The sequence below is a fragment of the Leptodactylus fuscus genome, chromosome 6 (genome assembly GCF_031893055.1).
Source record: "Leptodactylus fuscus isolate aLepFus1 chromosome 6, aLepFus1.hap2, whole genome shotgun sequence".
Taxonomy (NCBI): Eukaryota; Metazoa; Chordata; class Amphibia; order Anura; family Leptodactylidae; genus Leptodactylus; species Leptodactylus fuscus.
Genome location: NC_134270.1, coordinates 73,798,967 through 73,812,559, shown reverse-complemented (window position 1 = coordinate 73,812,559; position 13,593 = coordinate 73,798,967). Strand labels below are relative to the sequence as shown.

General features: G+C 40.1%; 1 protein-coding gene across 1 annotated transcript in view; it reads right to left on the bottom strand.

The window, feature by feature from the left end:
• Positions 1-927: 927 nt before the first annotated feature.
• Positions 928-13,593, bottom strand: part of LOC142210813 (neurotrophin-4-like) — a 79,009-nt gene continuing 66,343 nt past the window's right edge. Inside the window, exon 2 of the mRNA XM_075280252.1 lies at positions 928-1,700. Within this exon, the coding sequence (XP_075136353.1) occupies positions 972-1,679 (708 nt within the window). The 5' untranslated portion in view covers positions 1,680-1,700 and the 3' untranslated portion in view covers positions 928-971. The remainder of the gene's footprint in view (positions 1,701-13,593) is intronic.

The following is a 13,593-nucleotide window of genomic DNA, read 5'->3' as shown; positions in this document are numbered from 1 at the left end:
GCCTATTTCGCAACATGTAACACATGCCTATGTAGATTTTCAGCAACATTTCTGCCATGTCTGGACCCAGGGTTTGAAAAAGACATCCAATAAGGGTCATATATAAAACACATTAAAAATATTTGTTCATAACAATAAATGAGAGAACTACAATTATTGTCTGGTAGTAGAAACCATGAAAGATAAGAAAAAAAATCCAAACAAGAAGTCTAATGTGGGGGGAATGATATGATAGTGAAGAAACGGCAATAAATATTGGGAAGAAAAAAGCATGAAGGGAAAGAGGCAAAAACATGCGGTTCATAAAAAGGAAGTGACAATAAGTTACATTTCTCAATATATATACACATATATTTATATTTATAGATATATAAAATTTACAAATAGAATAACCAATTTATAATAGCTTACAATATCACCTGCCAGGTACGTGTGGGCAGAAAAAAATAAACACACATTCTCCATGTCTACAAAATTATTCATCAAATCCAAATAAATTTTTCATTTATAATATCCGGCAGTTCAGCATTATTCATGTAAGGTTTCCATAGTGTAGTCATACAGGGAACACATAGATTGTCCGCGGGTCATTTCTTATCATTTGTGATAAAATTCAGTTTAGTTCTTCACAAAACTGCGCAAATTCAGAATGAAAAGGCACTAAATTTAGAAAGCACGGAGGGGTGACAATTTTGTCCCATCCTATGTGTACTGAGATCCGTATGGTTTCTTTTTGTATCCAGTTTTGTGCTCCTTCCGAACATGGTAAAGTTAAACCACTCCTGATGACAGCTGTCGTTCATGACGCTTCCATCCCCCAAACATAGCGTGTTTGTGGCATGACTCCAGGAATGTGTGATGTAGGCCATTATGCCATATTGTAAACAGCTTAAGGAAAACAACAGGAGCTCCATTCCATTTCCCTAACCACAGTAAACCATGAAGAGGACAACCGTCTGCCCTCTCCAATTTTACGTCCTTCCTCTTCTGCTCAACAGTGTGCAAACACATGCTGTATCAATCCGAATCCAGCGCCAGCCCACAAGCTTTTCATCCATGGTCAATGCTCTTACATAAGACTGCTTTTGTTTGCATTCTGATAACCACTGTCTTTTATCTACCCCACGACAACCATTGGTGGTACCTCCTTCGGGGTTACACTTGGTCTCAAAAAAGTACTGCTTTAGTGGTCCTGTGAGTGTCTGAATTTCAGATAGGATAGTGACAGTCTTACCATGTATATCAACAGCTGACCTCTTGTCAGTCACCCATATATGCCTGGTATCACACACAGAAAGCTCTCCTCTTCGAGATGGACTGATTGCATCTGACCCCTGTGCCCTTTTCACCCGAGAAGTCCTATTGGCTGGTTCTGAATGTGAAATCATCTCTTCTGCCAAAAACAAAAGAGGGGGTCCTGAGGGCTCACTACTAGTGAGGGCCACTCTTGGGGAATAAAGGTTCCACTCTTTACCAGCCATGTCAGGATACGTGGTTGCTAAATCTGGAAAATAACCATCATGTAGTCCTTCAGTAAAATTAAAGAAGTTCTGTGGTTGGTCTGTGGAGTTGGATGAATTCTTAGGGCCATAATCCAAATCAGTGGTCTGGTTTTGTAAGGGGGCAGCTTTGATGGCACAAAGGTATGAGATCACCATGACATAAAGGCGGAGGAGCATTACTTAATCCACCTCAAACAACTGTAAAAGAGAAGAGAATATAGTCATACATCATGAACTTTATATACACAACATATATAGAGTAAGGTCGTTTCTCCTATAATCACATCTCAATACTCATATATTATTAGACACATATTACAAATCCTCTAATACGTTCATTTTGATGTAAGAAATGCTAACAAATATGTGGACATCCAAGATATAGTAGAATTTCATTATGTAATATCATTGTGGCTTACAGTATTCTAAATTCTGACTTAAGGTGCATGTGCAGTGTACATTGGGGCTATACATTGAGAGAATATCCTGACAGATACCTCGGACAGATGCCTCAGGCTTATGCCAGTGTATAGTTGTACAGAGACACACATAATCTATAGGCTCTCATGTATAAGATAAGATAAAATAAGATAATCTTTTAATAGTCCCACCATAGGGAAATTCAGTGTGTTACAGCAGCATGGATAATACAGTAATATATTACAAAAAAGAACACATACAAGCTCAGAATAGCAGATAGAAAAGATACCAGGAGTCATAGCAACTAGGAAGAAAAAAGACTCAGGATCATTTAGTTCTCTGTGCGGAGTGATCTCCACTTAGCCTGATGTTGATTATACAGCCTGAAAGCAGTTGGGAGGAAGGATCTCTGATAGCGCTCCTTCTCACACTTGGGGTGAAGCAGTCGGTCACTGACAGTACTGCCCAGTGCTATAACGGTCTCATACATAGGATGGGAGTTGTTCTCCAGCATGGAGCTCACCATGGACAATATCCTTATGCTAGTTTTATGCAAAGTTTCTCATATACTGTAGACCATTGAGGAACAGTGGACCTCCTGTCTAATTTAGCATTGCTTCCACAAAGACAGAGCAAATATTTCTCCAGATTTTCATGGATGCACATAACCCAGTGGATCCTTGTATGTGCCCCGGGGTCGTGTCTGGCAGTTCTTTCTTATGACTTTATAAATTGTAAATTGATGTTTAAGGACCGACCACCCTTTTAACTACAGTTCAATGGACAGCCAAGAGAACTGGTATATGACCATCGCTTTACTGATAGTAGTGCCACAAATGTTTCAGTAAAATTTTGTAAAGGATTCTTTGAAAGACATTTCAAGAATGCAGCAAAGAAGTAATGGAAGGAAAGTCGATATCTAACGTTAGTACATGAGTGCATTAAATTACTTAAGTGAAAGCTAAGGGCCCCTTCACACGGAGGATACGCTGGCTGATTTTGAACGTGTAAACTTTCCGAATCAGCAGCGTTTAAAACAGGCCCATTACTTTCTATGGGAGCCGGCATACGTGAAATGAATGGGAAAAAGCAGCCCATTCATTTCTATGGGGAGCACACGTATGCCGGCTCCCATAGAAAGCAATGGGATCTGTTTTAAACGCTGCTGATTCAGAACGCTTACACGTTCAAAATCAGCCAGCGTATCCTCCGTGTGAAGGGGCCCTTAGGCCGTGGAAAAACAGTGTTTTAAAGGATCAGCATAGTGACTGAGATTCTGGTTAATACCATCCACACATTGCAAAAAAAAAAAAAAAAAAAAAACAGCTACAGAGAATCTACATTCTCAAAAGGCAAAGCATGTCAATTTTAGCTGCGGAAACGCTGGGTTTTCCCTATAGATTTCATAGAGATATAAACAGCAGAGAAAAATGCAGCAAAAATACAATGCTTTTTTCCACAGCAGTTTTTTGCTGTGTTTTGCTACATGGGGTCTTAACCTAAATTGGTTTTTAGGCCCCTGACAGATTTCATACTAAAGAGCTCTCCTCATCTAATATGGGGGTGTGCCGGAAACTATACAAGAGACAGTGCCAGTAGGAGAAAGTACCATCCACTGTATACGGTCTGTGCTAGGGTGCTGCAGCTCTACATTTTTTCCCTGCAGTGTTTTTAGCTGTGGTTTACTATGTAGAGCCGTAGCCTTAATGAGTTATCCACGATCCCAATAATATAAAAAACAGCATCATACTCATCTACAAGTTCTGGTATTACAGCTTAGTCACATTCACTTCAATGAAGCTGAGCTGCAATACTAGATGAATCCATGAACAGAAGTGGTGCTGTTTTTGGAAGAAAGTAGCAATGTTTTTCTATTCCTGAACAACTATATTATATATTCAGTGTGAGGCATTCACCCCTTCTTACCATAGCCATCTAATAACATGGTACAGTAGATTACAGTTGCCAATGAAACCTAGATTAGCTTTAGTGTCAGCTTTAACATAATTCAATAAATACACCAAGAAAGGAAAAAGAAACTTCAGAAAGCTATAGGAATTTGTGACCAGACAAATGACAGCAAAGTTTCCTGTTATGTGGAGTCATTTATTTGTCATCACAATTGTCCACCTGTGTATAACTGATATTTTCTCGGAAGCAGTAAATTGTAAAACTTTAATAGGTACAATTTTCTAGTAGTTTAGATATAAAAGTTGACATTTAGCAAGTTCCTTTGTCAACACTCATAGAAACAGAACTTCAGAGAAGAGGGAGAAATTCTCCTCAGATTTCTTCTTCTTCACATAGTTGGTTAATTTACACAACAATTAAGTCAAATCCATACTTGACTGGAATTGCTGGGTCTTGACCTGCTATGCAGCTCTGTAGTATATATATCCGTAAGCCAGTTAATCCTGAGATACAGATGGGGGAAAGCTATAGAGTGAGAAGGGAGGATTTCTGAAATACTCCCTTCATGGCAATATGCCAAGTAGTAATAGCAATAGGTTTTTCCTACCTTTCCCTATATGAAAGCTGCTGCCTCTGTGATGTTTTAGGCCAAGACCCCACGTTACAAAAAAACTACGATTCCGCAACGCGGGGCTTTAGCCTGAAGAACATTTCCTTGAGCAGTCTTCAACTCTCATTAATAAAAAGAAATAATGAGTAATTATGGGAAAAGTAGATGTCATCCAATATGGCTACTCTTAAAGGAAGTCAGTTACCAGGAATAAGTAAATGGTAGTAAACATCTGAATGTAATGATCTTCTTTTTGAAATTCGGTCCTCCATTGAAAAGACATGTTTATCAATTAGCACTTATGCAAATGAAATTTTTTTGACCATAACCACCTCTTACACTCACCAGGCCGGAGTGAGTGTAGTGCGTAAACACAGATACTGCAAAGTTCAAGAATACAGGGCCAGGTAAGATTTTGGGATCTCTGCCTGTCCCTGTCGGTCAAGGCAGCCAATCGAAGTGCAGTGCTCCAGGCTGTTACCCACAGCACTATAGTTAACTATGAGTTGCTATTGGCAACTGCACAATTTAACAGTAAAGCAGATACCCCACATAACTGTAATACCGTATGCTGTTAATAAATGGAATGAAAAGAATAATGTACAAAATGCTGTTGATGTTGACATTAACATAGAAGAATATATGAGAAACTCATTGTATCTGTCAAAGGAAATAATGAAAGAATGAGCAGATAAAAGTATTAGTTATTTTTAGAATTGGTTCATGAAGAAGATAGATATGACTGTAACCCACTATGATCTACGCTTAACCCAAACTCTTGTCTTTACCTCTGTTACTATACTATCACATCACATCGTTTGGCCTGACCATGCAGCATTTTCTTCCTTTGTACATATAAGAACAACATACTAATACTTTGGGGGGGATTTGCTCTCTGTGCTGAGTCAAAATTTGCCTGAGGATGTGTAGGCCTTGTCATAGTTTAGGCACAGTCTGTACACCGAAATCTACAAAGATCTTGGCTAGCGTAGATTTCAATCAGTATTTATGCCAGAAAACTGACGTAAGCATGATAAATCTGGTGGAGCCAATGGTCCCACCCACAGTACACCCTCAACACATCTCCTTTGCAGAAAGTGGTGAGGGTGGTGCAGACAAGTCACTTATTGCAAGTGGCATTCAAAACATTTTAACCAGAGATTTGAAACCTCTGCCCCTGAAAATAACTACACCCCTGAGGTCACCCCTCCCATCTCTTTTAGATTACAAGCTGTAGCAGGGCCCTTTTGTTTTGTTATCTTAACAACTGTTTGGTGTTTGCTGGTGGCCCCTAAATGGGACATGGTCAGTGACAAAGTCACCTTCTGGGCAAGGCTCTCCAATGAGCTGTGCTCATCCAAAGAGCTTCAACACTACATGGTTCTGTCTGTAGCCATAACATTTACCTGCTGAAGCACGATCCATGGAGCATTGCAGAAAGGCACTGAAATATTTATAGTACATGAAAAAGAAGCACGTGTGGAGATGTAGGAACGTTTCGGATGTGCTTTTGATCTGGACATCTCTTGAGTCTAGGAGACTTGGTGAAAACAGTACGTATGTTTCAAATTATCTTCCCTCCTGTGATATGAAGAAACCGATACACACTTGCACATAGACACAGACTCGGAAGAGATCGCATTGCTTTCATCCACACCAGCTTGGTCCCTGGCCAAGAACCTGAGCACGCTCCTCCGGCACAGATCAAATAGACTTCTGTAATTCCACCCCAGGCTCAGGTTAATCCTCACATGGGGACTGAAGAACAGATCGGGACCCGCCTGTCTCTATTCTAACGCTGATAGTACTGATAAGAACCATGCCACCCAGCTGCTGCTTTGTTGGCTTGCTGACATGGAGTTGCTGCCCCTGGGGATAGGTTCTTCTTGTAGCTGGGCCTCCAGCTGTTTTAAATGGCATGGTTAACTTACTGTAAGTGAGCTGTTGTACCCATCATAGCTCAATCTGTCTAACTATGGCACTATGTCATTCATGTGGCTCTTCTTGTGAATGTTAACTATTTGCTTACTCCTTACATTTTAACCTACAGCAAGCAGGATTCTGTCTCCAGTAGATATATTAGGTGCCCCTGTATTACTGCATAAGGCGTTTGTGATATTCAAAACGTGACTTCAAACAATGTGTGAATTTGTTAAAAAATATATACAGTATATATATATTGAAGGGCACCAATTGCCAGACAGAGCTTTTTTTTCTTTAAATGGAAACTATGATGCCTACTATCTTTCTCTTTTCTAGAATTATGAACAACACCTTTAGTTATCTTCATAGTCGCCTGATTGGGAAAATACAAGAATCTGACCAGGTAATTCAACCTTTTGCATAAAACTGTATTATGGCTGCTTACAACCTCCAATTTGTAGGGGTTATAATTGCACTCATATTTCTATGGGGCCTCATTACTGCTTCTGATTTTACGTCATGGCATGCTTCATTCATAGTATCTCATAAGCACTTTGCATTTCTAGTACGCAGCAGCAGAGTCTCCGTATGGCCCCATAGAGACTTCCTGCACAGCACTCAGCCGTGTAAATAAAGCCTTAGTTGTTTTAATCATTTCTATTATGAAATATCGGAGATGTGGGATCTCCATGGGTGACAAAGGAGGATACATGCTTATTTATCTACTCGTGCATAATCCTTTAAAGCAAAATGATAACAATAACGTAAACAAGGCATGAGGATATATAAGGATACAGCATGAACAGCACCATAGCAACCCATATTTAGAGCTACTGATAGAGTACAGCTCTACGATTCCATACTTCTGGGAATATATCTAAACAAGGCCTGTATTTTGAAGAGTTGCCATTTTGAGACCCCAACACTTAACAATGGAGTACAGATCCTAGCTGCAGCAGGTTTTTATGTGCAGCAGCCATCATCCAGAGGGACTAGGTTAAGAATAAAAACACATCAAATTACTGCCTTGATCTCTTATAAACAGGCTAAGCCTTGTAAAGCCCAAGTTGGCAGAAAACAGGTTAACTCATGATGGTTGTGAGATCCTGCTATGACTGCAGAGAGCACGTCCAGCAGGAAGCTGGGATCTTGATATAATTACATTCTGTTATGGCTGCAGAGCTGGCTTGCTGCACTCTTATTTTTTGTGTGTTTAATGTAAGACATCATTAACGTGAACCATGTGTGCTGGAGAAATCCAACAGGTTTATATTGTTTAAACAGTTTACCTTTGTCAGTGCCTGGAAACATCGAATCACCAAAGAAAGGAAGGGAGAGATTATAAATTACTTGACCAGAGTCAACTAGATTTACTGGAGGTTGTAGGGATGGGCCATAGATCAATCGGGAGTGGCCACATATACCCAATGGTTGGACCTCCACTATCTATTTTTTTTTTTTTTTTGTCACCTATCCTATTGATGCTAGTTTCACATTAGTGTTGGGGTTTCGGTTCTTCGGGTCCACTTGAGGACCAGAAAAACAGAAACCCTATTCGTTTAAAAAGTGGTTACCCTTGGAAACCCATAGATTACATAAACTATAATGGGTCCGCTGGGTTTCCACTCCAAATTGGTGAAGAGAGAAGTCCTGCTTGCAGTCCCCAAATGGTTCCCCAACACTGGTGTGACCACAGTCTTATTGGTCATAAAACTCATTTTGAGGAAACCTCTGAAGGCAGGGCCCCACGGGCTGGAAACACCGCGATTTGCCCATGGCTGAAAATCGTGTTATACAGTAACTGCAAAGTGGATGGCATTCATGCAAATCCCATGCCCATATTTAGAGCTACTGATAGAGTACAGCTCTTCGATGCATGCTGGAGAAATCGCAGCATGTCAATTATATCTATGGAAACGCTGGTGGCTTTTGTAACAAAGTCCGCGGAGGAAAAATCAGCGAACTTTCTGTTTGAAGCGCTGTGGGAAGGACCGTGATGCATTCCCGCCTAAGGCTAAAGCCCCACGTTGCGGAAATGCAGTTTTTTTTGTTGCAGATTTTCTTGCGGTTTTATGAGCCAAAGCTAGAAGTGGATTAGGTAGAAGAAAGAAGAGCCTTAGCCTCAGTCGGGAAAATTCTGCAGAGTGAGAGTGCCTCCGCAGATACGTCCCAAAACTGAGTGACTCATCTGAAGAAATCACCACAGGTCACCAGCTGTCGACAGTCTTTGCAATGTAGGGCTTACTGTCCAAGGCAAGGAATAGGCACCATGTTAAATATCTATTCACACATTCGCTTTTAGTGGATGTGTTAGGACAGCACACAATCCTGCCAATCTTTGGGTAATGTGCAGTCAGTGGTTAACCAGGTTTTCATCATTTCTGGAACACCAGATAAAGCTTTTTTTTTTTTTTTTCATTTCCTAAAAGGGGATATTTGAATAAGCCCTAATAAAAAAATATGGATTTTTTTAGTTTGAAGAATTTGCAAATGTGGGGCAGGAACATCTGCATGTAGCTGTACTGTGAGTGCCTGGAATTAATTTTACTGATGGACCCTAGATGTATCCATTATACAATTATTTTATGGAAGCATGAAGTTTTTTGTCAGATGCATATGAAATTTGTTAGAACAAACATGGCATCTCTAAACAGCACTGCTTCTAGGAGAGAACAACCATGCATTACCTGGCCTTATGAAGGTGCCATATGGTGGCACATGGATTGTTTCTGCTGCTAATAAAACACAACAGGAACACAATAACCAGGAACAGAGACTACCATACTAAATAACTACACTATTACATGCAAATACAAAACTGCATCATGTGAACATATACCGTACTTGTGTGTAAACATGGTGAAACACTATATCATTCTGGTGTATTTGTGAAATTACTGTTTAAGTGGCCGCACACAACTCCAATTCACTTATCAAATTACCACATCTATAATCCATATATTCATGCCTGCAGTTAGCCAGATGGAACATAGTTGGCAATACTGTAGTAAAAGCAGATGAATGTGGTGTATGAAACCCTATAAAATGCATCTGGATTCGGTTCAGAAAAAGCTAGCATTTGGTCAGACTTGACAATACAAAGCGCCTGTTAAAATACACTAACAGTGCGGAAGATTATTCTCTAAACGGAATAACAATTAGATTGCCACTTGCATTCTCCAAAGGTTCCCAACAAAAGAAAACCGGAATCTAATATATTCTATCTCTGACTTCAATGCTATCTTCATGACAGTTGTATACTTAAAGGGGTATATCCATCTCAGTATTTATGACTACTGTATATCCATATTATATATGATAAATACCAAATGGATACAGGTTACACATCTAGCTCAAGGCTCTGTCTGTTCCTGAAAATAAATAGTGAGTGGCAGCTTTGGCTGTTTCCATAAATATAAATAAATGGTGCACATACGCACAGCCCCTCTTCATTCACTTACGGGAACTTATTCTAGATCCAAAAGTAGTACCCGCAACTGTAAAGTATTTATGACATATCCTATGAATATAAAGCACCTTGCACTATTCCATTTTGAAGATGGTAGCAGCCATCTTGACCATTGACACCCTGCTGAAGTGCCCAAGAAACTTTGATTTGAGGCACTTATTCCTTTAGATCTTACAGTCAACTTCTAAGGGATTCCCCCAACTGACTTATGCTACAATCGGTAGTACCATGGCAGCAGGGGGTTTGATTAAGGTCCCAGGATCTGCCATCATTGTCACTGTATCATCATCATAGTTACCAACTGTTCCTCAATGCCCGCGAGGCTCCCAAAAAAATGTCTTCTGGTCCCAGTGGATAGCAGTCAATTCAAAGATGACTTGGACATTTTATGTGCCTGTCACACCCAAAAATGGGCCATGGTAGCATATTTCAGGCTCTTATCACAAGACAAAGGGTATAATGATGTGCTAAAGGGTGTTCTCGTGGACATTTTTTGCAGCACACTGGCACTGTTCTTCCAGACGTCTCACCCTAAATATTAGCAAATGTCATCAGAATAATAACAGGGCGGATGACCATAATAAATGACAATAGATCAGATGAATACAGACTGTAGTTTAGTCCAACCAGTGGGAATAAATTTTTTTAAAAAAGTTTGAATATATTTAAAATATCAAAAGTCATCCTAGGTAAAAAAAAAAAAAAAAAAAATTGAATAAAAACCAATACATATTAACTATTGTTGCAAAATCACTTCTTGAAATGCTGTTTTTGGGGCAGTTCACACGGAGTAAACTGGCGCGCAATCTGGCACATATACGCGTGTCAGAGTTTCCGCGCTCAAAAAAGATCCCATTGATTTCAATGGGGATTACGATCGTATAACACGCATTATTTTACGCCTGTAATTTTGCGGCCGTGTGAACTGCCCCTTTGGGTCATGTCATGAAAAAGTTATGGCTTTTAGAAGAAGTCAAAATTAGCAAAACATAAAAATAATATAAAAATGAGTTACCACTAAAATATTGATAGTTTGTAGTCATGGAAACACACAGCTCTGCATAGGAGTTGTATGCCCAAAATGATAGAGTACACTTCTCAACACTGATATTGCAACACCAAGAAGGACAAACTTAAATCAAGAAATACCAGGAGTCCCTAAAATATGCAAATGATAACATTTTCAAGCACCTAACACTAATCTGTGGCATGTGGCATAAAAGCCAGATCAAAAGCAAAGTTTTTAGCCATAAGAAACCTGAAACTTAAAAAATTGGATCAAGCGGCCTGGGATAACTGTGATGTCTCCTGTTTTTCAACTTGCCAGTTATCGCTACTTGTCACAAATTGAGAGGGACAGAATCCTTGAACTGAGAGACCTTGGTTTACCACTCGCAAATTGCTACAGGCCTAGGCCCAGATGTCAGCACTGTTCAATGTTCAAGTTGGGATGGTTGGGAGACCAATGACCAACTGGAACAAAAGCAAGAGGTACGCAAAGGTGATTTGATTGGATCGTCTGCTTAGAAAAATAGCGCATAGTGATCCATTCTGTACTGCAAGTGAAATTGGATGTCACATCCCAAGCTTAGGGTGGCAATAGTGTCAACACAAACCAGCAGAAGGTATTTACACAACATTGGACTACACAAATGAGCTGCTCTTAAGGTCTATCATATTGCAAAGCAAGGCAGCAATGGAGGCTGTATTGGAGATCTTTCTTCTTTAGTGATGAGACCTGCTTTTGTTTCTGATGTAATGACAGCTGTAGATTGCTCTTGAGACCACATAGACAATGCCATTAAGAGAACCTTCACAAGGAAACTTTACACTGGTCACTCCCAGGATTATGGTATGTGGTGGTATAATGTGTGGTAGTTGGACCACTCTTGTCTTCATTTCATGTACACTAACAGCTTGGGGTTACATTGATTTGGTCGTGGAACCAGTGGTATGGTCATTTCTCCAAAGTGTCCCAGGAGCCATTTTTCAAGGCCAACAGTAGCTCGCATGTTGCTTGTGCTACTGTGAGCAGCCTATGCGGCCTAAATTTGCTACCACGACCTGCCTCTCTGGACTTGTCTCCCATGAAGCACACCTGGAACATCATCAAATTGCAATAGAGTTGCCAGCAGTCAATCTTGATTATTTGTGTATCCAAGTGTATTCAGCCTGGCATAACATTTCTCAGACAGCCATTAACCCTAGGGGGCTTGAACCTGCAATCCAGTACAACTGTACTGCAGTCTATGGGAGATTCGCTACATTATGACCAGCCTCAATATTAAAGGAGTTGTCTGGGATAAATTCATAATTCTAATCTAAAATAAACACCCCTCCCCCCACCTACCTTCTAATTACTTAGGTTACCAAAAATCTATATTTACCTAGATTGCCGGGGCACATTTTCTGATTTTCCAGTGATGTTTTGTTTCCCCGTTTCCGGTAAAAACATCAACAATACTAACCCCCGTGATTTCCATCATTCTTAAGCCGGATTCACACAGGGATTTTGGACCGGATTTTGAGATGGAGGCCGCCTCAGAATCCGGTCCAAAAAATGGCTAGCTGCATGCTGCATTCCGCTTCGGACTAGACCCAAATGAATGGGCCTAGTCGGGAGGGAGGTGTCGCGCCGCAGATGCTGCGGCGGATTTCGACGCAGAATGCACGTCAAGCAAAGGCATGTCGGTTTGTTCCCGCTCGAGGGAAAAAGGAACCCATTGAATTCAATGGGAGGCGGTATTTTGAGGCGGATTCTGCGGCAAAATCCTGTCGAAAAATCCACATGTGAACCCAGCTTAAGACTTTTCCTTCTTGATGTTGCAATTTTAATATTGAGTAGTGTATTTTCAATCAATACTATATGAAAATCTGCCTCATTTTTTCTTTTTAGATGTATTGGATACATAAATAAGAAACAAGTTATGAGACTACTGGAATGGTGGTGTATATTTTACAGGTGAAAGAGATGGGTGTACCAAAGATAACATACAACTTACATGCCAGACTCCTGTGTGAAAGACATGTGCTGCAGAAAGGGGCAAGGCTTTCCTCCCTGAATGATCCATAGCTCTGTTTACACACCTCTTATTCACTTGTTATCAGGGGCAGCAAATCCCTCTAATAGTAAAATGAGCAAACAAAACTTTGCTTTCATCTCCGCTGCATTAAAAGTTTCTTGCAATCTTGGAACAAAATCTGTTGAAAGATCATAGCCAAGTGTGAGACAAAAGGAGATTTCTTTATTCTTTTCACTCATTCAGCGGCAGATGCTGTTTAACTAATTCACATAGACAAGAGTCACCTTGCAGGTGCTTAGGTCACATGACCTTAGATATGTTCGGCTGGCCTCATGGTAGTGGGAAGGTCACATGGCTTTATGCAGCAAGAAAGCATGATAAACCATCAGACCTTAAGGCACACATTATAAATGGAATGGAATTGTTAGTCTGAATGAAGCTGTATACAGGCTGTATACACATGACACATGAGTGCCCTATATTTTAGTAATGGATGTCATAGTAAAATATAAAATGGGGCCATCTGAACTGTTTCAGCTTCTCTTATTGGCTAAGGTTGGTTCACATGAGGGCCTCTTCCAGGAGAAAAGTTTAATCAAATGTCTTGAAACATTCTTATGGAATCTGGCAGGTCCAAAATGCATCCCAAACCAATTGTTTAGGGGCCTTTAGTAGGTGCAGAAACATAACTTTGTGATCACAAACCGATGAAGTTATATAAAGAAAATAACTATT